Source organism: Nesoenas mayeri (genome assembly GCF_963082525.1).
Source record: "Nesoenas mayeri genome assembly, chromosome: 19".
NCBI lineage: Eukaryota > Metazoa > Chordata > Aves > Columbiformes > Columbidae > Nesoenas > Nesoenas mayeri.
The window spans coordinates 3,419,394-3,447,321 of record NC_137568.1 but is presented as its reverse complement, the minus strand read 5'-3'; the positions used below and the strand labels follow the sequence as shown (position 1 = coordinate 3,447,321).

Genomic DNA, 27,928 nt, shown 5'->3' with positions numbered 1-27,928 from the left:
TGACAGCCGAAACTAAGTTTACAAAACTTACTGTTCTTCCAAGGACAACTTTTGTTTGCACTATGAACTTGTACTGAACTGACATTGCTACTTTTCACTTATATTAAAGTATCAATTGTTTCAAGTACCAAGATCTCTTTGTTTTTCAGGGGGCAGTGGGATGATACATGGCACTCTAGAGCAGATAGGACCCTCTTAAAATTTTAACAGAACTTTGGAAAAGTTTTGGTAATGCTGTAAGTTAACTGCTTTATAGAGATTTAGGGCCTACATTTTTACTGCAAAATTTCTATAATTTCTCAACCAATTGCAGCATAAGCCGCACTTCTTAGGGACACAGAATCCAGCTGACATCTAACTGCTCAAAAACTAAGCCAGAAATCCTAACTCATGGCACCAGAAAAAAACAAAGCCATAGACAACAAAGAATAACTAAGCATCCAAATTAATGGACTAAGCTTGAAGACAGGAGTAGATTTATTAGGAAAGAAACTTACTTAATATTAAACGTTCAATGACAGAGACAATCAAATTCGTAACAGAAATTCAAAGATACTTTATTTCCATTTCTCGTATATCAAGAAGCTAGGAATAGCTTAGTTGTAAAAATGGGATTCATTTTAGTTCGATTCACACAAATACTAAACATTTATTCTTGTGTTTTAAAGTCCAAGAATGAAAACTTGCAATTAAAGACTGAGCAAGCCATGTGTTCAGGTTATGTTGGTTTCTTATCTTAAAAAGTCTTAAAGAAAAAAAAGGATACAGGACTTATATTCTCAGTAGCATATGTGCTATTATCAACACATCTTTCTGAACTCTGGGCAAAACCACCAGTCCTGAATTAAATTTTATAAAAAAAAAAATTCTAACTCAACTTTATATTTTTCTACGCCACTACAGCTTTCTTTCACCTCATTTTAAAGCAGATCTTCAGTTTAAGCTCTCTTCCGCTGTCTTCGCAGACTCTTCATGTAGTAGTCCTATAATGCAAAATTTTGGGAAAACAGACAATTAGACAGCATTAAGAGCACTTAGTTTACCATTCCTATTTATTGGCCCAGTTGTTAGCTGTCATCTTAGCTCTACAAAGATGTCAACATTGAATATGACTGGCTTTAGAAGCAACAATGTAGCAATAATAGTTTAATAATCAACATTAACTGTTTAAGAGTTTCTAGCATAAATAATGAAGCTACAGTAACAATTTATGTTGCAAGCAGCTCATTTATCAGCTGTACTCTCCATTGTTAGTTCCTTATTTCAGGAATACAACTACGACCTTCTGTAAGAAAGCTATGTCAAGAGTGGGGAAAAAACTTCAAGTTTTCCTTTTAATACAGTATTTGCATTTCCTATTATAGCTGTTTCATTTCCAACAAACAGTTTTCCAGCATACATCCCTGCCATGAACACTGACATCATTTGGTGGCATCTGTCTTAGTATTTACATTTGCCTTACAAGCCCGTTATCAGCCACTCCACTTCTCTGTACTATGGCTGACTGCAAATTCTCCTACACCGTAGGAAATTAATATTAAACACATACCTCTTAAAGACTTGAATTGCATTGAAAGTAACAAGGCGATTATTATGTAGTGTTTATTGCATTTTAAACTCTTTAAAGATATCTAATTCTGGGCAGCACTGCATCCCTACACACAGTTGAAAGAAAATTCCATTCTGTTAACATCAGATGTACAGTATTCACACAATACACAAAGAGTCCTTTGCACTATCTTGAAAATCAAAAACACAACAGTAAGCTTAAAGATTACAGGCAACAGCATTCAAACATGGATGTGGGTAGAGAAAGGAGTACCTGGCATGAGTACCTGCTTAGTTTGACTGAATCCTTGATTTTTAATTTGGCTTTTCATGGGCCGCTCACAACACCAACGCTGTGTGAGGTATGGTAGTCAGCTGCAATAATTCATAAACCCTACACTTCCATCAATCCAATGCTACTGGCTCTCGAGTTACAGAACAAACTGCATTAGAATGCAAGGCAATAAAGCAAAAAAAAACTAGAAACATCCTTGACAAAGAAATACTAGCAGTTTATATGAAAACAAAGTAGTCCAACATGTGCCTCAAATATTAAGTATTAAAGCAAAAGTTTCTGCTGATGTACCAACACAATATGGACTTAAATACAAAAACAGTTCAACTTTTTTTTTTTTTTTTTAAAAAAACGATAACAAAATCCCTAAAAAATAAAAAAGGATAATTAATTTTTCTATGGTGGCTATATTACAAATATGTCCCAAAGAGGCACACTAATGGGGGCACGAGTCTGCTACAAAATAGCTGAGACAAAACAATGTACCTCAAAATGTTTTGCAGGACTACACTGTCTTTTCCTTCAGAAGGTGCTTTAGTATGTCTTCTTACTTGGCTTAGTTCCATCTTCATCTGTGCATACTTACGCTGCACTGTTAAACAGTAACAAAAAGCCCTAATCAAAGTTTGAAATAATGCACTTACCTCTGTCTGATCTGAGGTCATATCAGATCAGTTTTAATTGGACTGAGTGTCACCTTCAGATTTTATGTCTTCACTGGTCCCATTGACCTCATTCTTAGTGTCACTCTCCTTCGAGTCTGTATTTGTGTCTTCACTCTGTTTTTCTCGACTACTGGACTTCATACTACTTTTTTTATCATCAGATCCCCTCTTTTCTGCCATGAAAGAAGACATTGACCATGGATTTCAAAGTAAAAACAAACATTGCACATGTGAGATATACTGCATATAAAATGGGACAATTACTTTCTATAGCAGTAGCAATAATAACAAGTTACAGAAATACGCTTCCGACTACCATGCTGGAATGGAGAGGGTACAAAAAAGGTCCAGGGGACAGCACAGGGCGGGGAAAAGAAGAGGATGGACAGAGCTCCTGACAGAGGCAGCTATTCTGTTGAAATACACACACTGGGGTAAGGAGGCAGTCAAGAAGTTAGGCAAACGTAATTATGGTGCACGGCTTCCTTACTTAACATGGGACTCTTTTTGTCCCCATTTATGATATGTATGGCCACCTTTGGTTTACAATTCTCCTTAAATGTGGTTCTTGAAAAGAGAATCAGGAAAGAGTGATGGGACAATGCATCAGTGCGTTATCAAATAAATCAATACTTGCCAATTTAAAAAACGAGCAGTCTCGAACAATCAAATACTTGTGGAAACAATATTAAGCAGTGCCAGCTTTGAAGGTGGGGATTGCAGCGACAATCTAAGTTAGCTTTACTGTGCAGTTATGTCACAAGAGCTGCACGCTTGTCTGCATTATTAATTCTCAGTTTTATAAAAACAGCAGTCATTTATAATCCAGTCATTAAAAAGGTCGGGAGAAACAGTTTGCAAGATACATAAAAAGCACTATTTTCCAAAGAAAAAGGAACAGCAGGTGGGAAGGACCCCACAATTCCATCATGGATTGGAAACCTGACTGAAGAGTTTGCTACACTGCTGAAAAACTCAGCTTTTCCTCAATGATCTTCAAAGAAGGAAGGAAGCCAGAAGTAAAAATATTTCCATAGGAAGAAAAACATTCAGTCTTAGATCTGGGTGCCTCATCTGTAAATTCAGTATTCAAAATGTAATAAAAATATCAATCATTTCTGTATTATTTCATGCCATACTATTCAACCTTCGATCAGTAAAGACACTTAGGTGAGAAAAAAAAAATCCAAAAAACCAACCTCTCGGATGTCATCATACAGAACAACATTCATTCTCTTTTTTCTGATTACTCCCTGCTAGCCGGGCAATTAAAATAAATAATATAAATATATACATATATATCCCCAATACAGGAGCACACAGACCGAACGCTCTGAAAAAGCTATTTTAAATAATGTTACCACCTAGGCTGGCATAACACACTTTTATATTCCAGAAGACAAAGTAGAAATTAAGTTTTAAAAGAGAAGTAACATCCCAAGTTCTTTGTTTTAAAACAGACCACCAGAGGGAGGGCTAAAGCCCCCCATACAGGAATGAGGGCAACTGCCTAACAACCAGCACTACTGAGGTTCCATCGGAAGTGCACGGTGCTTGCGGAAAGCAAGCAGCGACGTCAAAAAGCTAACGGAAGAACTCATTAGTTTGTATCTGTCTGCCCTCGGTTTTGCAACTCCGCAGGTAGATTGCACTCTAACTAACCTTGTTAAAAAGTCTTCGTTTTGTGTCTTATAGGTATCTCCGATGCACACGTAGATCCACTGAGGAATAGTAGTCTTGTTTCCCCGCAGAGGACTAGTAGTCAGTCCAATAATCTTATCTTCTGTCCTATGTAGATATGGTAGATCTTAATAGCCCTATGGATGTGCAGTGTGTAGGGTTTTGTTCTGTCTTGTTTGTTGCTTGAATTTGGTCAGGAAGGATAATTTTATTCACGGTTAAAAAACTACTATTAAACTGTGGTATGAAAGATGAAACTCTTCTAAAAACTTTAATAATAAGACAGGTTTACCACAGCAAACCTCCAGTTTGTCCAAGCAGAACTGAGAAAGTGTATTCAACAAACAGTCCAATAACTGAACTTCTTTCAACTCCTGGAGTATCTGCGAGCAAAGTTCCTCCACTGTATTGTCAATCAGTAAGATTTATTTATTTAAAAGCACACACAATTAGTTTGCTGTTGAAACTGTGTATATTATTTCAGCTGTGATCTATTAGGTATAATCATATAATATTGACTTTGCTTCCTGATTCAACACATGCACATTTTTCTGATTGAGTTTGTGTGGGCAACTGAGATTTATTTTGTGAGAATTCTTACCAAGATAATGTGAATGGTTTTACTGTTCAGAGAATGCAAAAAACCCCACCAAACAGAATATCCAGTACTACTGAGGTTTGGGTGTTCTGACAGTATTGGCTGAGGTTTAATCACTAACATGAAAAACACAATCACAAATGTAATTATTTTTATGTAAGTATATGACTCCAGATTAAGGAGGGTAAAGAGCCAAATTAAAGTGGTCTGGAGGCATGAAGGTACTTGCAAAACAGATGTTTCCTTTTTTTTAAAAAAAAAAAAAAAAAACACCAAACCAACAACTATTTATTCCACCTACTCTAAAGTTAATTTACTTAACAGGACCAGTGTTCTGCTGGTTTATTTTAAGCTAATGCTCAGCTGGTGTTTATGGCTGGCAGGCTCCCTCCCTTCAGCAAATATATCTCTGTTTCTGAAACCTGAGTCAGCAATTAAGTACTTCAGTGAACAAGAAGCCAGGACTTCTGAATTTTCGAAGTATAGCACTAATTTTATGTGTAATTAGTAGGCAAGTCTTGGGCAACTGTGCCTTGCTTTTTTTCCTGTTAAAATCTGTGTTTATAAGTGGTTTGAGATTTCAAGATGAAAGGTACTACCAGGAGTAGTTACAGCCAGGCCTTTGCTGCTTCCAATTGCAGATCAATAGCAGATATAAAGACAATTAGAATCAGAAGCCAATATTCCCAATGGAGCACTAAATGTAGGAAGTCTTAACTTCCACATTACTTCTTTTTGTGCAAACAGTAGAGCAGTAGCCAGCCACACACTTCAGATATATGAAACTCTAAAGCTATTTACTTAACTACCTACAATACCACAATGCAAACAGGAGGATGGTGTTTACAGTTTCATCATAGAAATGCAATGCTTGCTTGTAAAATATCAGTTTGGGTTTTTTCCTTCCCCCTCCCTTTTTTTTTTATTAAAGATTTTCCAAACAAAGGGAAAAAACACAAACTTCTTCAGTGTTACAGTCCTGTTCCAAAGCCTGTTTGTGTTTCTACAAATGTTATGGTTACATAGTCAAAAAACGTAATTGATTTTCCCAGATGGAATTTTCATCACAGCTCATAGCATCATCTCACTGTTCTCATTTCTGGAGGAAGAAAGTAGCAAGCAGCAAATAAAAGGCCAGCAAGGAAATCAGTCAAGTTAAAACTACAAATATTGAGATGCTGAAGAAAGTTCACTAGCTCCTCTATTTATGGAAGTATTAAGGAAAGAACTGAAAAGCCATTAAGCTCAAAACCAGACCAAATTTGAATAAATAAGAACACATTTATATGCATAGATAGACACAGAATACTGAATAGGACATTCTTGACTAATACTAGAAATCTTTTCATAAAGTAGGCAAAAAAGGCACAATATCAGGCAGAAATGAAGTAACAAATGGACAGATATAGGCTACAGTACTGAATCTGAGTTTAAACACTATGCATCAGTTCCACTGCCAGTGAGCCAGCAGTGAAAAACTATTAGCTTATAAAGGACAAAGCAAAATGAGAAAAGAATCAATACCAGAGCTGCACTGTAGCATAAACCAGAGAAATGAAAACGGTCCAAGGAAGTCAGGCAAGAAAAATACACAAATCTTTACCAACATTTTGGGAACTAATCTGCTGGATAAAGAAGGAAAAGTGTGGGTAGTGCAAACAGGCCTGTGCAATCCAGAAACACACACAGAGCACCTTTCATTCCAGAGAACCTCAAAAGTACCTTAGAAATAGAAGAGAATTGTTTCATCTGTTCCTGCTGCTCAGCTGTAACAATGAAGCGGGGTGGCTGTTTCAGACTGGACACTAGTCAGCACGCCAGAGCCAGCAGTTTAAGCCAGAACTTACTATTATATTCCTCCAGAAGTTTCAAAAGACTTTTAAAGGAGGGAATTTAGCAATAACAGTGATTTAGTATCTATTTATGGAATTTGAATCTGTAGCGTTCTCTCAAATAACTCTTTTTAATCCTATAATACTTAAAGGTAAAACTTTTGAACATCAGCCCTTTGATGAAGCAGTGAGTCACCATCAATGTTTTTGTGCATGGCACATACTGCCATAAAGTGTTCCAAGGACTAAATCAGTCTCACCTGAAGTGACAAAGCAAATCTCACTTCATTTTAAAAAAACAGCAACAAAGGGGAAGGATGGAGGAAGAACAGGAGATTGGGCAGACAGCATCAAATTGTAATTTAGAGAATTAAAGAAATCCTGCAAGATTTATCTTGGACTGCATTCACAGATTAGGAAAAAAACAACAAAACCCAAAAATCTTTAAAGCACTGTTAAAATAAAATAAAGGAAACATGATAGTGTGGAGAAGTAATAGATGGTACCAGTGAAAAGCCAGCTACCTATCTCCGACAAAACATGTATCAGGAAAAGGGTAATTACAGAAATTAACAGTAGGAACAGAAGAAATTCACTCTTAGGAAACTGATTACAGTCTTATGTTTTTAAAGGTAAATAGTAAACAGGTCTTAATATACATCAAAATCCTCGCAAAGTAGTAAGCTTTTAATAACTACTGTAACAGATAAGAGGTGGACACTGGGGTGTACGTATGTAGGCACGTGCATTAACAATAACTGGAATTAGTAAAAGGTTTCAAATTGGTTAACAGCAACATATACAGCTTATAAAACCAGATCTGATGCTAGGAAGAACTTTCAGTCACTCACTGAAAGACTAACAGCTTTTGAGACTTTAGGGAAAGATTAATTTCAGAACTTGATACAAACTCAGTTTTCACACAAACATACCTTTTTCTTTTGACTTCCTGTCTTGTTCTCTCTCTCTGCTTTTGCTTCTGTGCTTGTAGGATTTCCGATCCCGGCTTTTTGATCGTCTCCTGTCCCTGCTGCGAGACCTATGTTTTCTTTCTGATCTATCATGACTTCTGCTTCTTCTTCGGTCACGACTCCTGAACATTCAGAGAAAATTTCAAAAACGTAAATGTCAGCTGGTATTTTCTAACTCGTAAGATAAAACAGTAGCATTTTCTAATACACTGATTATTTGCAGAAAACAAATAGTTAAAACAAGCCTTAGGATACTGTATATAAATATTTCTCAAGACATAAGACCTGGCTTCATATTGCTGTCTTCATTTACCCACACATTCAACCATGCAGCTTAAAAATATCCACTACTGCAAACTAAAGACCAACTTAAGCAAAAATCGAGACCATTTTCTTTGGGAGCATTTGTCTACTCAAAGGTCCCTCGGAAGACTACTGCCACCACAGTGGCGTCATCCACTTCCAAAGCACAGAGAGAGCAGTGAACACGCAGCAAAACTTGGTTATCCTTCGAACCGGTAAAGTTTGTCTTCACTTACAGATGAGAACAGTGAAGGTAACTAATCAGTGATGTGACCCAGGCTGACAGATCAAGCCCTCACAAGATTTTTACATTTTGCAAAGTTACAGGAAAACAGACACACACACACGTACCTGCTTCGCCTCCTTTCTCTGCTTCTTGACCTTTTGTGGTCTCGTGAACGGCTGCATCTTCTGTCAGACGTTCTGCTTGAATGTCTACTCCGTGAACGACTCCTTTTACGTCTCTCTCTATCACGAGCCCTCTCTTTTTCCTTTTCTTCTTCTTCACGTCGTCTCTTCCTTTCCCGCTCTTCTCTTTCCCGTTCTCTCTCTTTCTCTCTCTCTTCTCGTTCTAGTTTCTCTTTTTTTAACCTTTCATCACGATCGGGTTCTTCTGTTCTTTTTCGTAACTTTTCCTTAAAAAAAAGTTCACAGAAGGAAATGAAGATTAATTAACATAAATCATTCAATATAACTTAGTTTATACATTCTAAGGATGTAAAAGTTTAAGCTTTTAAAATATTTCAGGATTTTTTTTCCAAACAAAGGATGGCCTACATAGAAGCACTTTCTAAAATCCTTGAAACAGAAATCCTTTTTCTTGTAGAATTCTTTGCTTGTCATTCTCATACTATAGTGCTTTACAAAAGCCGTAAAAAATTCCCACCTCGATTTACATCTTTGCTTTATCTAGTATAATCACATATGACAAAGAATGTCAGTGCAAGCACAATGCTAAATGTGCAGTGGGATTCCATTTAATTTTTATATACCATCTTTGGAGTATTTCACCCACTTGACAGAGTCCACTGGACAGCCTTTTATTTACCATCAGAAGCCTCCAAGCAATTTTTTCTCTTCAGTAACTGAAGAGATGCTTACTTTTAAATCTTCTACAGTAGCTTTTATTTTGGCATAACCCATGTGCTGCTTTCCCATCAAGTGGTCATCTACCCTGGACTGTGCATCTCCTACAATTAAAAACGCTCCACAAACTTCACAAACTTCCATTTGCTTTTCTTGGGCTGCAAAGCTCTCAATTGTCTGCAAAAGAAAAACATATGAGAAAGTAAAAGATAAGTTTTAACCAGAAGTCAGTGAAGAGGTTTAGAACTCTATTGTTACTGTTGTCAAATCCTAGGTATTAGTGAAAACTGAAAATCATAACAGCATGCTAGGATGAACAAGGCAAAAACAGGCTACGTGTGCTCATTCCACATAAGCCACAAGGAAAGAGTCAATTAAAAACACACAAAACAAACTTTATTCCTCACTGCAAAGATACATCATATCTGCAGCTTCCTTACAATCTTGGCATTAAAGAAAATAAAAATCAGTTCTCTCTTAAAATGATTTGGCATCAACTGAAGTGTATGGAGCTGCAGAATAACCATGGAATATGTTTCAAGGAATGAAAATGGCTAGAATATCCCACGAAGAAATACAACAAGGAACACTGGGCTGCCATTTGAAAGGATGATGGTGAAATTAATTCACTGTTTCAACAGACATATGAGAAATACATTGGAATTTCAACATAAACCCAAGTGGTTATTGTTGTGCAATGTTCATGAATCATATAGTGTGGATACAAACACTACTGCCTGAAAACCTTTAAGAACTTTGAAAAAATAAAACAGGAATCACAATTTGGGCATATTATTAAACACCAAAATATAACGTTTAAACATGAAGTCCTTTCTGTTGACAGGAACCTGCTACTTAACACATTACCTCTGGTTTCTGTAGCTGTCAAACAGATGCCTGTCTCATTGTGGAGACTACACAGCAAAGTCCAATTGAGACTTGGACTACAATAAGATGCAAGCTCACCTCCGGGACTGCTGTGTAAATAACTTTGTAATTTGTGTGCATGAAACTGCCTCTGAAGGTAGCATGCTACATCAACACACTGGATTAACACACTTAAATGTCATATTACTGTCTAATGAATTCTGCACAGAACTTGTATGCCATCCGTGTAAGGATGAAGTTGCACCATATTTTGAAATGTCTGACAGAACGACAAACATTACTCACAGAAGTTGTAGATCTCAGCAATTCTCTCTCTTCCTTTAACTGTTCAACAAGTTTCATCATTCCTTGTGCCTCTTCCACCTTCCCTTCTGAACCTAGTTCTTCAATCTAAAGGACAATAAAAAACAATTATAATTTTTAATAAAGTAACAAGAAGATATCTCTCTTACAGGGGGTAAAAAACAAACAAATAAACAACAAACCAAACCTCACCTGTTGTAGAAGTACATCAATTTTGTCAGTTAACACCTGAATCTTCTCTTCATTTTTACCAGTAGGTCCCGCTCCCTGCCAAAAAGTACAAGTATTTGTGTTGGTTGGTTGGTTTTGTTGTGGTGTCTGGTTTTGTTTTGCTTTTGTTAAAATAACTTTGAAAAACACAAATGTATGTCTTCTCATATTCCAGAAACACTTCAGGAATAAAATCCTCCTGCCTCTTCTCCCATGAAGGCTAACTAATAACAGTCTAGTCTAACACAAAACACTCCTCAACACAGCTTACCCTACTCTTGCTGAATGAAGAAAGTTCTAATCACACTAATTCCTCCTAAATCAACAAAAACATTTGAGGCCCTGGCCCATAAAAGGTAAGACATCTGAATTCAAAGTCCTAAATTTAAACTCTCTGCCATGCAGCTATTATGTATCTTTGCAGACATTCAAGTATGACTTAGAAGTTCCGTGGGCTCTGAAATTCAACTTCTGAGTATAAATGCAACAAGAATCTCACTTAATCCAAAATGTACTCGTTTGTAGCGTCCTCTCTGTAGACTGCCAGAATAGACTTAAAGCCGCTTCCCCCACAACCTTTGCTCTACTCCACAGCCAATAACTCTCTTGACTACAGATACTGTCCACAGCTCCTTCTGAAGCAACTGGACTTTGCACAGAACACTCAGTGCAGCAAAAAGGAGCAAGACTACCCTAGCAGTCAGGAAACTCTCTCAGAGCACCGGCCACAATCAAATCCAGCGTATTTTACCCAAAGAGACATGGTAAAGAGAACACGAATATGCTATCTAGAGGAAAAATTGCATCAATGATTCTTGCAGACTCACCCCAGAAGACTGTTGATTCTGTGACAGTGCCAAACGAGCGTGGCCTCTTCGAATCCTGCGTTCTACCTCTGCAAGCAAGCTTTGTAAGTAGCGTAAGAAATCTCTTTCATAGCCCACTTTCATAAAACGAGAGCTCTTCTCATACCTGGTAAAATATTTAAAAAATGAAAGCTCATGTCACTCCCTAAGATACAAAAAATACCAAAACCTCCAATGTTATAAATTCTTGCTCAAGGTAAGAGAATATTACGTATTTAAACAAAAGTTCAGTTAAATCAAAAAGCCATTAAATCATCACGGTTGGGTAGCTTTAGAGACATTTCAAGCATCTTAGAGACACTATTTGTATTAACATATCAATCAACATACTTACTGTTTACGTAGATTTTCGTCATGAATTTTTTCACAAGGACCTAAAAAGACCACACAAAAAGTTTAAGCTCACATTCTTGGATGTTGCATTCACAGTCCATCAGGATTTGTTTGTGCACCACGATAGAGCTATAAACACTTCCCAGAGACTTTTATGCCTGCTTTTCTGCTTCCTTTGCTTAGAGTTTGGAAGACACATCGAAGGAAAAGAATGCCAATATGGTTTAGTAATTATAAAACCAAAGGAGATTCTGAATGACATATAAAGTCTTCACATAAAATAGAATTTTCAGATCAAATTCTACATCAGGAAAGCTACATAAATAAAAGAATAACTTAAACCAAAACAAGAAATACGACATATGAAGGGTAATTCCAACAAGCATTTTCTAAGCTCCAGACAGTGTTCTTTGTAATGAAGAACTGGATAGTTAAAATGTTGATCTCCAGAGCAAAGTTAGGAGGTATGTGGCCTGAGTTCATGAAGGTACTCATGTTAAAATTCCCCACCCTCTACAGCTTATCAAACTCTTAAATGGATGTGGAATATATCTGAATAAATATTGCTCTTAACATACTACATCACGGGCAATCCTTTACCAAAAAAAAAAAAAAAAGCCTATTTTGAAAGTGTTTTGGCAGAGTATCAAACAATAAACATGTAGGTTGCAGACAAGAGTTCAATTATAATTACATGTAAGTGAAGAAAAATTACAAGACTTATAGACTTACCTAAATCAGAACGGGTATTTGTAAATAATTCAGCTGGGCAAAAGCCACAAAGGTAGTATTTACAAACCTAACAGAGAAGAAAGAAACAGGCATCATTTTTTTTTTTCCCCATGAATTGGCAATTTTAGGTATTCGTTTCTATTTTCTAAAATAGGGTGAAAAAAATCCCCTTTGTACACGGCAAAATTTCTTTTTGATAGCAGAAAAATACCACCAGGAGTTAGAAAAATACCCCTACCTGTTAGTCTAGCCAGTAAAGACTTAGCATATGACGGGATAAAAACAGCTTTTGTTAAAAAGATTATTCACCCTCAGCCATGGGTATGGGCTTAGCTAGTCAAATTGGTCAGTTTCTGAAGTTCATACACAGAAATATCTCCTGTCTATCCATCGGAATGGCCAAAAGATAAAATCATAAATACTTTCACCCCTAACTTCATAAGCAAATAACTAATTCTTCAATAGACTCTTGCCATAGATGTGACTGCAATTAGCTTAAGTGCCAATCCAAAACTAGCCTGGACATTCCTCTGACATCTCTTTTATGTTACACCAGTTTCTAGTATCTGGTAAATCTATTAATTGCTACTGCTCATTACAACCTAGGTCTAACGCTCTCATATATACTCTGGACGAAAGATCTGCAACTTATTATTTCCCAAGATACATTTTGACATATTTTAACAAATGGGGGTGAGGAGAGACACCCAAAACCAACCCCACGCCAACACCTCACTGAAATGCCTGTCACACTACTTGATCAAATTAGATCAGTCTGATTTATTTTTCCATACTAACTGCCAGACTGCAAATCAGACTACAGAAGTTAAAATTGGACTGACTGTTTTACAGATTGAACAGAAAAACAATCAAGCCATGGACATGAAAAACGAATTCTCTCTTATTACATAGCTTGAATACTTCTCCCCCCATCCAGGTTAGGACACTGTGGCACCAATCTGAAGCAACTTAGGAAGAATAGTTAAGAAAACACCACACACAAAATCACACATCTTTTTATTCTCAGGAAGCAAGGAGAAAGCTACTGGACAAAATGTGGCTTCAGAATCTGGTCTCTTCTCTGAAAGCTGCAATACCTCCTGTTTTAATATCAAGTTGTTTCAAGGGAGCAGTTTCTGGGATGAACTCCTGTACTAGTCAATAGAAATATAATTTCTCTCTACATTCTCTCTCTCCTTCATTTTCTCATCCTCATATGAAGTATTAGGGTCAGTGAAATGACATTTCCCCTCAAAAATTTCAGAGATGGATTAGACAATTTCCTAAGACATAGCAAGTACAGTAATAACGGTCTGACCATATTATGTTGTAAAAAAAGAGTTGTAGAACTCTTTCAGCTCAAAAACTATGCAAACTGGCCTGTAACTGCTTTGAAACAAGTACCAACAAAAGGAGCAAAGGAAAAGTTATTAGAGGCAGAAGTATGAGGAAGAAACAACAAAACAACCAACAAACCACAACACCAGAAATAATTAAAATTATTTTATGAAGTAGGACCGCTAGGAAAAGCCTCCTCCTATGAGCTGACAGTTACAGCCAAAACCTGTAGTTACCAATATTAAAATATGCAGCTTAAATGTGAGCCACATATTTTATTAATTATTTATATATTAAAAAAATCCAACAACAAAAACCACACACACTGAAAAGATGCAGTAATTTTCTCCTAACTAGCTCTGGATGCTATGGTACCTAGTGAATTCACTGACATTTTCTCCTAAGAGGCAGCCTGCAGAGAAATACTTAGATGAGAGTGGTTCAGACTGGTTTGTCTGCAGCAATTTTCTCCCTCTCTCATACCTATTTCATTATGCTCTTCAAGTGATTTTGCTTCAACAGAAAAACATTACTTGAGAGAATCTTTGCTGCTATCTTGAAAGATACCACTGGGGCTTAGCTTCACGGTGTGACGAGCTGTAGATGCCGGTCAGCTGCACGTAAGAGTCGGCCTTAAGTAATCAATGATGAGTAAGAACAGAAAGAGCCAAGAAACGGCTGCAGCATCACAGACCCACTGAAGGACTGAGACAGAGGTGATACACTTCAAATGCATTACTCATCCATGGCTTATCAGACTGCTGCACCGAGCACAAGTCAGAAGTGATATGGAAATATATTCCATATTTGCAGAAACAGAGCAACAGGCAGTTAAGTATGGACATTTACCTATGCAGGAACGAGCACTTACTCCTGTTTGCCAAATTATTTTGATGATTCCACTACCCAGAAGGTGTAACAGAGAGGACTGTTACTGTCAAATTATCACAGCCATAGCTTGTGTATCAGAGCCTTCAGACTCTCACATTTTGATAAGAGACTACAACAAATACAGACAGACACTGGAACTTCAAACTTCTTCACCTCAAATTCACTAATCCTTGAAATCTCTTGGAGGTGGGAAAGTCATATCTTTCACCTCAAAGCTTTCCTACATAAATTATTGACAGCTTTATATCAGTAATACTTTTAAATTAACATGTTCCTCTTCTGCAATAAATTATTTACTAATGAAGATACATCAGTATAACTGTAAGAAACAATTACGTAAGCAAATTCATTTAGGCAGATAATTCCTAGAAAAAAAGCTGAGAACAAAATCCAGCAGGTTGTGGCTTATACACCAAAACCTAGAAAATTCCTTCATATAGATAAGTTCTTTGAAACCACTGAAGTTCATAAATAGCTAATACCATCAAATCATAATTTATATATAGAACCTACATTTTGAGAACTGCATTCCAGTCAGAGATAACTGCTCATAATCATTTGTCCATAACAGCTCTCCATCCTTTGCCACTTTCTGAAAACACTGAATTTACTTTGAAGTAACCATCACAATGTCAGGAGGGATGGGCAGTCACTGCTGGGTTTTCTTGTGCTACAGAACAGCCTCAGAACTCTTACGCAATTGCTGTTTCCACATGAATTTATCTCGTATAAGTGGTATATTAAAGCAAGCATGTGTGAATCAATGAAATTACTGTTCCAGAAATATACTTTGTCTATGGATATGACAGTAAGCAGAAAGACTAAAATATATGATACTAATAATTTCCTCCTGCATACAAACCAGAAAGCCTTTATAGCAAAACTAGAATTGATCATCTAAGGGCATGTTGCAATACTGAAATATACAGCAACTGGGATTTCAGGTTTTTTGAGATTAAAGGCTTTAATCATGTCAATGTTTTAAAGTAAGAACTTAAGCTCAACAAACAACTTTACAATATATGATCTATGTGTTTCATTAGAACTGCAAATAAATGCTCAGCTATCACACGCTCTGCTTCCACACCTCCAAAACAACCTCCTCGTCTTGTATTTCACTGCATCTTCCATGTGTTTTTTATATTCTCCTAAATAAAATTTACAAATTATATATAGAGATGATCTTGTTTTGATAACCTTCCATATCTAAAACTGATGAAATGTGACTTAAAATCCTAAACTTTTGTATGAGCAATACATGCTTACAATGAAAAAGCTACATGTTGATGTATGTCTGATTTTACAATTAATGACATTACCACATGTATTTCATCTGAAAAGCAAAACAGTCGTCAACTACATGAATTATGTTACTATCTGAATTTCCTGTCTTCTAAAACACGTCAGCATTGCAAATTTAATCTTTAGGTGATGCAGGAAGTCAAAGTGAAACACTTCTTAACATCATTTGTTTTTTTTATGAACTCATCAGTTGACTACAGGAATCTATTAAAACATTCCTTTCAGAAAGGCTGCATTTCATTATGGTCTTATACACTTAATAAACAGAGGCAGAGCAAACAGCAGCAACTCCTGCGAGACTGAAGGAAGGCTCAACCCTAAGGCTGTGAATCTTCCACTGGCCTCAGACGCAGGACAGCTCTCCACTTCCTAACTCATCAAAGGAGGACTGGGAAGAAGAGACAAGGCCCTGTTTCTGAAAAAAACAAAACTGAACAACATTTAAAGACAGATTCCTATGCTTAGAGTCAATCTCTTCTGCCTAAAATTGAAAAATTTGCTCATTTGAAGATGAATCATCTGGCTTGATTAAGGAGAATGAGGCAAAAAAAAGAAAAACCTCAAGAAAAAATCTCTCACCTTAAGAAATAAACCAAAACAATCCCCTACTCTATTCTACCTGGACCAACTTGGCTCAAGCCATTTAGTTCACATTTCAAAAGCTGAACAACTCCTTATTTTGAGTTGAGGATCACAAGAAAATTTGTAACTCAACATCTAATTGAATAACGATATTTGGTTAATAAGAGAAGTCTAGGAAAACATTAAGAAGGTCATGAAAACTTCCCGAACTCCCAATTTCCTCCTGACGTGCACAGTTTACCTACAAAGCAGCATTTTTCAAGCCGGGGGGGAAGTTCCTTGTACTTGCAAAATCTAAGGCAAGACCAATATTTGCCCTCGTCTCATGCATTCCACGACAATTTAAAACATGCATTATCCATCTTTAAAATGACATAACTCTTGTCAGAAAACGAGAAATTCCCACCTCTGTGATTAAGATGTAATTTAAAATAGCCAAAAGCAAGCACTTCTCCATCCTCCCAATTTAACAACATCCTGAGAAAATACTAAGGGAAGGGGCTAAATGGTTTTTGCAGCTTAAACTACAGAAATTCCCATCACACAGGCAATAAATAAACTATTCTAACTGTAACACTTTCTTTTAACATATACTGTAACTCAAAAAATATATCATGCATGAGGGAAAAAAACATATTTCAGCAGGATTTCTCCCAAAGAAGCAGCTATAGGAACTTTAGAAGTATCACTGATTGTTTTGTGAAATAACTTACAATACAACTATGATGGATGTCACTAAAAGTCATCAGTCATTAAGACTCGACCATCCCTGGGGAGAAACACCACTTCAAAATAATAGTGGCAACAATAATAATAATAATAGCACTAATAATATAAAAAGTCTTAATTGTTTATTGTAGAAACTTAATAAATCACCATATTAACAAAAAATACATGAGTACCACTAAACAATATACTGTTGAGGTTATTCCCCCCACCCGCAGGAGCTCTGACTAAAGCAGTGCAGAAGGAATCAAGCTTTTCTTAGCAAAATCCTGTTTCAAAAGTCTTACGGCTCTTCCTTGTGCTACGACCTCCAGACAGTTCAGTATGTCTGTGCTCTTCTGTTTCTTTCCCCAACACCCCACTCAGGAAGAGATCCAAAGACACTTGTCTTCCAAACTAACATCTGCCTCATCTCTCTTGGTGCAAACCAGCAGGTTTCCACTCCGAAAAGCAAAATTCCACAATCCCCACCCCCAAAACCATGATTCTTCCTTTTTCACCACGGGAGATCTCAGCCACCAACAGGCCTCTCACAAACCCCTATTCCCGTTTATCGACGCTCCGTGGAGAACACGCCACCGCGAACATCAACCCAAACACCAACCCAAACACAAGGCCTCCCTCCTCCCTGCAGCCCAACAACACCCGCACAGGATCCTCCTCCCTCCCGGCCGCTCGATTCCTCCTCCTCGCCTCACGGTTCCGCGAGGTTCCCGCGCAGCGCCCGGCCCGGCCCAGCCCGCCATGCAGGAGCCCGCACCAAGGGCCCGGCCCGCGGCCCCGCCAAACCCGGGGAACCCTCCAGCCCCACAGCCTCATCCCTTTCTCCCAGATCCTGCTGTCCCCGGGCCGGGAGGAGCTGCAGGCCCGCACCCGTGTGGCTACGACAAAAACCCCGGCCCTGCGAGGGGGATGGGAAGGAGGGAGGGGAGAGGCGGCCCCGCTTCACTCACGCTCTCATGGTCCCACCGCACGTTGCTGCGCTTCTCATCCGGGGCCAGGTTTCTGTCCCGGCCCATAAGCTCATCTAGGAGCTGGGCGGCCGATATCATCTTGTCCTCCTGGCCGAATCCCCCCCCCTCACCGAACACTGGCTGCTCCTCTACCACCGCCTCCTCTCCCCAACCGGCCGCGCCGCCGCTGAGACTGACAGAGACAAAATGGCGGCGCGGCGGCTCGTCCTGCCCACAATGCACCGCGCGCCCCTCGCCGCCTCTGGGGCCTGGCGGAGCGCGGGCCGGGCCCGCCGGCGGGCTCGCGTGGGGCGGCCGCCGCCTCCTCCTGCCCCGCACACACCCGCGGAGACCGGGACCCCGCGGAGGCAGGGGCGGCTCCTGGCTCGAGATGAAGGCGGGGAGAAATGGGGATGGGGCTGGTCCGCTTCCCGCGGGCTGGCTTGAGAGCGTCATCGTGTGCACAGGCACTGAGGGGCCTGATGGATGAGGAGGTGCTGAGGAGGTAACAGCACCACCGCGAAATAACTCCACTGAGAAACGGCACGCGGTGTGAGGGACACCAGGAGCCGCACAGGACGGTGTCCGGCCCCGTGGGGCAGCACGGTCCCCTCAGCTCCCCGGCAGGGTCAAAGGCACCGAAGCCATCCATACACACAGTTAATGACCCCCGAGTGCCTCCAGCAGTGGGTATTCCCATAGGAATTCTACCTATACATTGGGAAATAAAGCCTCAGATCTAACAGAAATCTTATGGTTTAATCTTGCAACTGGTTTCTGCTCATGTTGTTGGCTTTTTTTACTTTCTAGATGTGACTTTGTACCTTTAGTGAATATCACTAAATATCAGCTATTTCCCAGTTTCTCAAAATCATTTTGATCCTCCTGTGTGAAAATAATTGAATTTTTAATTAAATTATATCTCGTTAAGAACTCGAAGTCTGTATTAGTGCAGATCCTGTAAGCCCCACAGGACTCATGGCAGCCTTGCTCAGCATCACCGAGGTCTTCAGGAGCATCTTTTACAGAAATTGCCCATAACACCTCCCGTACGCAGCGCTATAAGGCGCCACAAAGTTCTTTCAAGCTTTGCAGTTATGTAATGATTTAACAACCCACTGGAACTCTTGGCAATGCAATAAAACTTGTATGAATTTTCAGTGTTAATATGCTCCAATCTGGGGCTCAGGAGTGGGATGGGATGTGGGTGTTTGCTTTAGAAAACGGGGGCAGAACTGGTCTGTGTTTTGGGTTTGTTATATTGCTCGAAGTGTCTCAGGAAAGCAAACAAGTAAACTGGAACGGAACTACGGCGCAGTTCGTGTGTGGCAGCACGGCTGCACAGAGCAGACTGGAGTAGAAATGGCTGCCTGGAGTTTGGAATTATTATTTTGACTTTTTATAGTTGTGAAATTTTTACCAGCTCTTCTCTTTCCCGTACTTTGGCTTAGGATGAATCTACAATGACAAAACCAGCTTTTCTAAGCAAGCAATGCAGATCACAGGGATTACCTGTCATCTTTCCAGTTGATTTGCAGGCAGATGTTGATTTTGTTATTATTGGTTTGGGGTCGTTTTTTTTAATTCCACTGAGAATTCTCAAACATGATGAGCATTTCCCAGACGGGATGCACAATTCCAGAGCCTGCAAGGATAAATATCGGGGCAGGAGACGCTGTGCGTTATGCAATTATATCAGATGGTTTCCCGGTGCCTTCGGGAGTGCCCGGTAAGTCACCGGGGCCGCGGCTCCCGGGCCCGGCTCGGAGCCGGAACCCGATGCCACGGCCGGGGGTGTCACCGCTAATAGAGTCCCCCAGCCCGGGCCCCTGCGGGGGTGACACTGCTGTGCCGCCAACTCCACGCTGCCTCCGCCGCTCGTTCCTCGGGGCCGGTGGGTGCCCAGGAGATGAGAGATCGGCCCGGCCTGGAGGCCGCCGGGGGCCGCGGCGAGATGGCGGCTCCGTGCGCTGAGCGGGAGCGGCAGGAGCGGCTGAGGGAGGCGGCGGCGCTGGGGGACGCGGAGGAGGTTCGGCGGCTGGTGGAGCTGGGGGTCAGCCCCAACTCCCAGAACGAAGTCAACGGCTGGTAAGGCTCCTCCGGCGGTGTCCCCTCCCCGGGAACGCTCCCTACCCCGGTCGGGCTCTGTCCCCGCGGGGCTGCCCCCGGGAACGCTCCCCCTCGCTGGGACAGCGATCGCTCCTCAGGTTTCCCAGCGCTAACGCTGCCGTGAGTTCGCCCTTTCGCATGAAATGCGAATTAGTTTGAATTTAGAACGAAATGAAAAGGTCGGTCCACTGCCCGATGCCTCACAGAATCCCAGAGTGTCAGGGGTTGGAAGGGACCTGGAAAGCTCACCCAGTGCAATCCCCCCATGGAGCAGGAACACCCAGATGAGGTTACACAGGAAGGTGTCCAGGCGGGTTGGAATGTCTGCACAGAAGGAGACTCCACAACCCCCCTGGGCAGCCTGTTCCAGTGCTCTCCCTCTGTAGACATCTGTGATGCAGCCGGTAACCACCGGTAACCGCTGGCACCCACCTCCTGCTTGAATCCTCTGGTCTCTGCTGCTGCTCCAGGTCACTATGTTGTTACTCTATATTGTTCTATCTATCTATCTATCTATCTATCTATCTACCTATCTACCTATCTACCTATCTACCTATCTACCTATCTATCTATCTGTATCTTTTGGAAGGGCATGCTAGCAGCCTAAGACAACTCAGGCAGTCAAAACACAAACCTCAACTCACCAACTTGTGTTCAGGTCTAACCAGAAATACTTTTTATTACCTCCTAAATCAGGTTTGAAAATTCTTTTTCCAGCAGGGAACTCGCAGGTTGTTTCAGTGTTAGAGGTTAACGCCTTGGTTTTGACACCTCATTCAGATACCACCCGACAACACTGGAACTGTGACTTTTCTTTAATAGACACTTGCACAAGTGGGCAAAGAACTGTGCTTACAAACCATGCTTACAGGATTTTAAACATAATTTACTTTGCGAAAAGTGCAAGTCATTGTGCTGACAGCATTAATTAAAAAGTAAAAATAGCATCCTAGGGAAGTGTCCATGTATAGATACACACAGAAGTATTTTAAGTACACATTATTCTTTCAGAGTTTAAAATTGCATACACGAGCCTTCTGGCTTTTATTTTCTGGAAATGTTAATAGCCTAATAAGTGACAAATTGAAAAAATCTTGAACTTCAAAAATAATATTGTGGTTCTTTGGTATCCAGAGCATTAGAGCAAGGGAAAACTACATCAGCAGGTGTCACTGCAGGCTCCAAAACCAGCGTAAACTTCCAAGGAAGGTTGCAATTAAAGTCGTCTTTGTGCTAGACGTGCTTTAGGTCTTGTTCTTCTCATAGGCAGCAAGAGTTAATCTGCCGTAATTTAGGATTTCAAACAGTGTTACCGTTTTCCATGCGCAGGACTTGTTTGCACTGGGCATGCAAGCGCAACCACGCTGCGGTGGTGGCTTACCTGCTGCAGGCCGGCGCTGACAAGGACATCCTCACCGCGAAAGGGGAACGGGCGGCCCAGTTAACGTCCAGGAGAGAGATAAGGAAGATTTTGGGAGGTAAATGTGTTGGCTGTGCGATACGATTCCCAAAGACTTAGTAAAAAGGTGTTTAAAGCACGTACACGCTGATCTTTATTCTGCGTGAGACTGTGTTTGGGTTTTAGCAATAACTGTGACTCGATTTCCAGAGTGTTTACTTGGTAAGAAATGGAAGTTTAAGGGAAGAGGGCTACCAACAAATGGCACATCCAGCTAGCCAAACTTTTTTCTAAACACTGATAAATTAGAAAAACTGTATTTTGAAACATGCTGTGGTTAAACCAGCGACAGATAGGTGCAGTTTCCTGTTTTCAAAAGAGCAACAGGAGAAATTCAAATTTATGTGAAGCCCTTATATGAGCATCACCTCATTTTCCCAGTGTTCTGTGGAGCTTAGACACTGCGTTGAATAAATGGAAAATTAGCAGCCCAGAGAAACAGCTCATTAGAGGACACTGGTAGAGCATTTTTATCGTGTTTTGTAACTGTTGGAGCGGAGTAAGCTTTGCTGCTAGAGGTGATAAGTAATTTGAAATGTGGTCGATTAACAACCTCATCCCTCCCTTTGTATTCCCTTGTCTGTGTTTGTTTTCATTATTGTCTTCCAGCTGTTGAATTGGTAACGTTTCAGCTCTCCCAGTACAGCATGTTCTTCTCCCTTTATCCCTGGCTTTAATATCGAACAACATATTACCCTTTGTTTTTTATTGCCTTATACATTATGAAGACGATACCATTATACCACCAGAGACCGTGTTACAACGTGCTGGCTATGGATTAAAACAAAACTATTGCAGTGTTTAGAAGGAAAGAGCACCCCCAGAATTACTGGAATCAGACTCTGCTTTTGTATTTACTGTATTGCAACACCTAAGCACAGTTCTTTTTACTGTAGAAAAACAGCATAGTGCTTTTGATTCATCTTTTATCCTGTGATGCTTTCAACACTCCACTCCCTCGCCTTAAAAGTAAAGAAAAAAAGAAACTCCACAGTGCAATAGCAATACTTAGTATTTTCATCAGTCTCGGAGAATGTTGTTTTGTTTGTTTTACAGTGGAAGATGATGAACTCCCAGCCTTAAGGAATGATTCAGATCTGCCAATCATCCCTAATTACCTGGCTAACCCACCTTTCCCTTATATTTATAACACCATGAGCAACAGCATTCCGGATCCGTCTCTCAATGGGAGTATCTCACACTTCGAATCACGAGATACCGACTCTTCTTCCCTGCCTGATGCGGAGACCTGCCCAGTTGCACCAGTACAGCATGGACACGCTGCTCCGGATGCAGCAACGTGCTCCAAACCTGCCATGCAGAGAGCTCCGCTCTACCAGGGCGCCGTGTCCTTGTGCCGAAATCCCCCGTCGCCCGTTGGATCAAATCCGGCTGCACCACAGCAGGAGAACGGCTCCTGCCCGAGGCCTGTGCCAGCGTTTCAGCCGGTTTTCTTCACAGGAGCTTTTCCACTTAATATGCAAGGTAACAGTAAAGTCTCTTCTCACTTTGTCTTAGAACTTCTGTCACCTTGGGCAGTGAAAATGCTGCAGATTTTCACTTTCCCATCCTTAAGCATTCAGGGAACATCTGAAGGGAATTGAAGAGGTAAATATCCCATTTCTGCCGGAACTGTTATTAGAACATTGATGAAAACATTTGCTGTTTGTCTCAAATGCTGTAAAAGCATACAGACACCAGGGTAATCCAGTTCTCTAAATAGCATACTCCAACCTTGAAGTAAAGAACGTGAGTCAGCAGCTAGTGAGCTCGAGAGACCCTCACACGGCTCAGTCTGCAGCCCGGTGTCTGAGGTGAGCGGCTACAGGAGCTGCCGTTTCTGCGGGTAAATGTTGCCTGCCCAAAGACGGAAACCCAGAGTTTCCATTTCAGTTCAGAGTTTCGTTCTTGACATAAAAGCTGTTCTGATGCCATGAATTGGCAACGAGAAGTTAAAAGAATCCATTTGAATTGTAGTGCCTGATGCCCAGAAGAATTAGAAAACAGTAAAAGCAATCTTGGATTGCTGAGGAAATTAAGGATCAGTATAATCTTCTGCTTTTAAGTTAGCTTAAACCTAGTAAGATGAGTATTCACACAAAGGTTCATACATGTGTATACACACACTGATTAGATTTGTGATGATTTTTTCATATAGGTTGATGAAAGTCAATCTAATGAAAATTGTGGTCATACAAATCCAGATGTTCTTGTACTGATACAAAGTCAGTAGAACATAGAAGTATTTGCAAGTTAGTATAAAGATATATTTTCCAATTCCTTTATACATCTGCCGATTAATATACCTTTTTATTTCTCATAGAACTGGTGCTTAAAGTTAGAATACAAAACCCTAATCTTAGAGAAAATGACTTCATTGAAATTGAACTGGACAGACAAGAACTGACCTATAAGGAGCTGCTCCGAGTGAGTTGCCGTGAGCTGGGTGTTAACCCTGAACACGTACAGAAGATCAGAAAATTACCAAATACAATGTTAAGAAAGGTAAGAACTCTAAAATTTGGGAGGTGCAGTGACTTATAGAAAAGATTTTTAGGTTACCATTAAAAAGGAATAATTTGTTGGTCATCTGCATAGGCTCATGTTGAAAAAAACAAACCAACCCTAAACTAAAGCAAAACCACAACATCAACACAAAACAAACAAAAACCCCCTCAGTTTTAATAGTTGTTTGGGGTTTTTTTTAGTAAAAGGGTTCTCAAGTTTATTGATTATTTCCCTTCATAAACATTTGGTGTTGGGCCCAATTAATATCTGATTGCTCTACTCCACTCCTCAATGGAGTGCAGCACCGCACCCCTGGACCTGTCACAGCTCTTCTCAGCCGAGTGTCCCAGTGCAGCAAGGGCTGGATGGAGTCCTTTCAAAAAACCAGACGGATGTCTCAGAATTATTCTGAGCGCAGGTCTCTGAGTGTTAACAAGCTTTTCGCTTCAGTGACACTCAACCTGTGCAGCAAACAGACCCGCTGACCTGTTGTGCCAGTGCACCGCTGACCTTTCTTTGGGTCTCAAATCCCTCTTGAGCACTGATGGCGTCAGTCGTGGAGCTGATCTGATTAACAGACTTCCCTGTCGTGCATCTTCACTGACTATAAGACGACTTACTCGTTGTTGCTCAAGCAGCAAGGGTGTCTGGCTGTGTTCTCCGCAGACCCCAAGGCAGCTGCAGGCAGGACCCACTTGGGCAAAGGCAGGAATTAAGTTCATGACTTTCTAAGAATTACCAAAGGGGAAAAAAAAGGAGCTGGGAGTGGCATGCAGTAGATCTTTACAAGTGTAATTCCTCACTGTCAGTACTGCATTCCTTCTAAAAATAGACCGAAGTGAGTAGGTGAATAGGATCCCAGAATAAACATAAGATGCAACAGGATGTCCGCTTTCCAGTTTACTGGTCACATTTCTAGATTAAGACAGTTAGATTAAGATTAAGATTAGTCTGAGCCTATTTTTTTTACTTACAAAACTGAACAGGTGGTTTATTGCCTAACAAATTATTGTATTTATTTAAAGGACAAAGATGTTGCAAGGCTACAGGATTTCCAAGAACTGGAGCTTGTTCTAACAGTAAGCGACAAACACTCACTTTTCAGAGTCCCAACGCTTTCTGAACGGAGTGGTTATAACAAGAAGGCATCCGAACTGACATATTAATTGCTTAAAGAATAAAACAAAAGATTTGCGTCTCTCATTTTAAAATTACATTTGAAATACAGTATCTGTAAGGGCTAACAATGTGAAAAAAAAGATCTATTTTGTTAACCTGGAAATAAACTGAAGATGTTACGCACAGTTACAGCCTCTAGTTAATCTAAGAGTAATTAATCTGATATGAAAGTAGCTTAATGCAAAGCAAGTATTGGTGAAACTGTTAATGCAACACTTTTCCTTAGAAAAATCTTGAAATACTGTAGAGTTAAGAGCTCTCAGGGAAAGGCTTACCTTAAACTGTTCTAATAATTTGTTTGCTATAAAATAGCAGAGGTACCCAAGCTAAAGAACCTGCCGTGAAACCCATTTAATATTTGTACTGAGTCCATTACCATTAACGTTCACTTTTTAGATCACATATTTTAAATCATATTTTATTTAGAAGGAAAACAACCAGAAGGGTTTAAATCTCTGGAAGAAGCACAAAACCATCTCTAGTTTAAATACTAACAAGTGACTTATTACCTGTGATTTCTTAATCCCTGTTTACCCTTTTCCCTATTTCTCAGGTGAAAACAAAAAGTGACAGTAATTATCCAAATCATAAATATGCTCTCAACCAAAATCCCTTTTATTGTTGTCTGTCAATATATTGACATGTGCAATTGAAAATACTATTTTTGTTACTGTATTGAAAACACATTTTGCCAACGCTGCTTTAATTTCCCCTTTTAAAAGCACAAAAATGGTAATTTTAGTGTCCTTTTCTCTCGACATTCCTGAGAAAAATTGCATCTTGAAACTTTAAAGTTGCCTGTGTAAAAAATTAACTAGTGAAATGCCCGGGTTTATCTGGGCTGATATTAAATCTTGATGTTCCTATGCAATGTATTTCCTTTTTTTGTCCAATGCCTTGTGTTTACCTGTGTTGCTGACTGAAAAAACACACTTTTCCTGTGACTTAAAATTCAGAATTAGACTACTTTGCTATGAAATTCTGAAATCAATAAATTGATAAGTATTTAAAGAGCTGGATTTTATCTAATTTTTAAGGATTTTAGTATTTACTCGGAGTAAGACAAAGGGAGAATTCTATTCTGGGAAACTGTAGAAGCATGTAGCATGAATTAGATGAACAAACTTCAGTACCAGATACAACAGGAAAACAGAATGTGCTGAACCAGAGTGAATTTCCCACTTTTTCTGTCTTCTCACTCCCTTCTCCCCGGTTTCTTTGGAAACTACAGCACCCAAAGGATTGGACTGTCTTGCTGTCTAAGAACTGACAGCCCGAGTTAGCAGTACCTTGCATGCAAATCTGTAAATGGATTTATATGAGCAGCGTGCTGAGCAGGGAGCCACTCAAACTGTTACAGCACACGAGAGGGAGCCCTCTCCCCATCCGCCTCGTTTTGTCCACGCAAACACCCGAATTTCCTGCGTGCCACTCAACTAGCCCAAAGCTCGGTCTCCTAAGGCTGTAGTAGAGCATTTAGTCACAACAAAATATCCTTTTCTGCAAAGTGCTGGAGGTCAAACGCGGTCCGAGTCACTGGCAATAGCTATTTTTATACCGAATCGCTGGTGGTGTATTAACTTCTGTGTAACGCAGTAATAAAACTCTTGTTCCTCGTGTTGCACTTTGGCCATTGTGTTCCCTGGCACAAACGCCACCTAAATCCAGGGACGTACCAGGCTTAACCAGTCAGACCTAGTGGACAAAAAGCTCAGCTCTTGGGTTGACGTCTTCCTTGTTACACCGATTATCTTGCACAGATGCCGATCGCTGTCTATGCATTCAGAGGAATATTTTTATACCTTAACACAGTTTATACTCAGAAAATACTGTTAACACTCCTAAGTCTGATTGATGGATAATCATTACATTACTGCGTATGACAAATAATTCATTACTTTGTGCTCCGCTGTATGAAATCTTAATGTTGAACGAATGCTTGGCTGCAGGTTCTTGTTTCTATTTAAGAAGTGTCATTTGTAATAATTAATAAATGATTATTTTTGTCTTCTCAAAGTTTTTCTGAACTTTACTTATGGAAAAATATAGGGACGTTTTTCTTGCTTGGTGGAAGAAGTGAACAAATGAAGCGAAAGATGTCTTATCAGATTCTAGCAGCAAATAGTGTTTAGACACAGTACTCCCTTTATCTGAGGCAGCTTTTTATCAATGATAAGGGAGATATTTATTTCTGCAATACAAATCACATATTATCTCAGGTGATTAAGTGTTGAATGAGATAAATTATATACACATCTGCTCAGCTTAAATGAAGACTTACTCATAGTGACTTCATCCGTAAGACAGATAGAGTGAAATTATAACACTTCTGTGCCAATCATGTCCCTGCAGGCTTATGTGGAGCCTCCCAAATTAGTAGAAATTGTGTAGTTAATGATTTATATTAAGCCATCTGTAGGTTTAGTTTTAAATACAGGTTACTTGCAATTCTTAGGCTGAAGAGGAGTTTTATAACGCTGAAGTTGCCCTGGGCAGGGATACCCAGGTCCTGGGGTCGCTCACAGCCCTGAGGCCTCAGCGTTCAACACCCTGTCCTGGGGGAAATGCTGA

General features: G+C 39.9%; 2 protein-coding genes across 11 annotated transcripts; one reads left to right on the top strand and one right to left on the bottom strand.

Annotated features, from left to right (window-relative positions):
• Positions 1–504: 504 nt before the first annotated feature.
• On the bottom strand, positions 505–18,311 carry LUC7L3 (LUC7 like 3 pre-mRNA splicing factor). 10 transcript variants are annotated; one of them, XR_013923066.1, is made up of 13 exons: positions 18,103–18,311; positions 12,311–12,377; positions 11,580–11,619; positions 11,207–11,351; positions 10,362–10,436; positions 10,152–10,256; positions 8,994–9,155; positions 8,244–8,527; positions 7,551–7,711; positions 2,541–2,681; positions 2,330–2,435; positions 1,823–1,901; positions 515–983 (listed from the first exon to the last, which is right to left on the bottom strand). XR_013923066.1 is itself a non-coding variant. In XM_080356500.1 (13 exons), exons 1-12 carry the CDS (start codon positions 18,199–18,201, stop codon positions 1,877–1,879), a joined length of 1,410 nt encoding a protein of 469 aa, XP_080212626.1. In that variant the 5' UTR covers positions 18,202–18,311; the 3' UTR covers positions 515–983; positions 1,836–1,876. The 10 variants fall into 10 exon arrangements, 6 of the variants coding, with proteins under 6 accessions (XP_080212624.1, XP_080212628.1, XP_080212625.1 ...); XM_080356500.1 differs by having other exon boundaries at positions 1,836–1,901; XM_080356502.1 differs by having other exon boundaries at positions 507–1,923.
• Positions 18,312–19,923: 1,612 nt separating this feature from the next.
• ANKRD40 (ankyrin repeat domain 40) lies at positions 19,924–27,379 on the top strand. Its single transcript, XM_080356379.1, has 5 exons — positions 19,924–20,190; positions 21,541–21,689; positions 22,727–23,155; positions 23,994–24,175; positions 25,204–27,379. The coding sequence occupies exons 1-5, from the start codon at positions 20,012–20,014 to the stop codon at positions 25,342–25,344; spliced, it is 1,080 nt and encodes a 359-aa protein (XP_080212505.1). The 5' UTR covers positions 19,924–20,011; the 3' UTR covers positions 25,345–27,379.
• The last annotated feature ends 549 nt before the right edge of the window (positions 27,380–27,928 follow it).

What these genes read in the sequence shown, in the direction of transcription:
- LUC7L3 (XM_080356498.1), bottom strand. Translation starts at nt 18,201, where the DNA reads ATGATATCGGCCGCCCAGCTCCTAGATGAGCTTATGGGCCGGGACAGA. An exon ending in TGCGGTGGGACCATGAGAGC is followed by an intron (nt 12,378 to 18,102) that starts GTGAGTGAAGCG and finishes CTTCTCTGTTAG; the next exon opens with GTTTGTAAATACTACCTTTG. An exon ending in CAGGAAGTCAAAAGAAAAAG is followed by an intron (nt 2,682 to 7,550) that starts GTATGTTTGTGT and finishes CTTTCATGGCAG; the next exon opens with AAAAGAGGGGATCTGATGAT.
- ANKRD40 (XM_080356379.1), top strand. Translation starts at nt 20,012, where the DNA reads ATGAGAGATCGGCCCGGCCTGGAGGCCGCCGGGGGCCGCGGCGAGATG. An exon ending in GATAAGGAAGATTTTGGGAG is followed by an intron (nt 21,690 to 22,726) that starts GTAAATGTGTTG and finishes TTTGTTTTACAG; the next exon opens with TGGAAGATGATGAACTCCCA. An exon ending in TTTTCCACTTAATATGCAAG is followed by an intron (nt 23,156 to 23,993) that starts GTAACAGTAAAG and finishes TATTTCTCATAG; the next exon opens with AACTGGTGCTTAAAGTTAGA.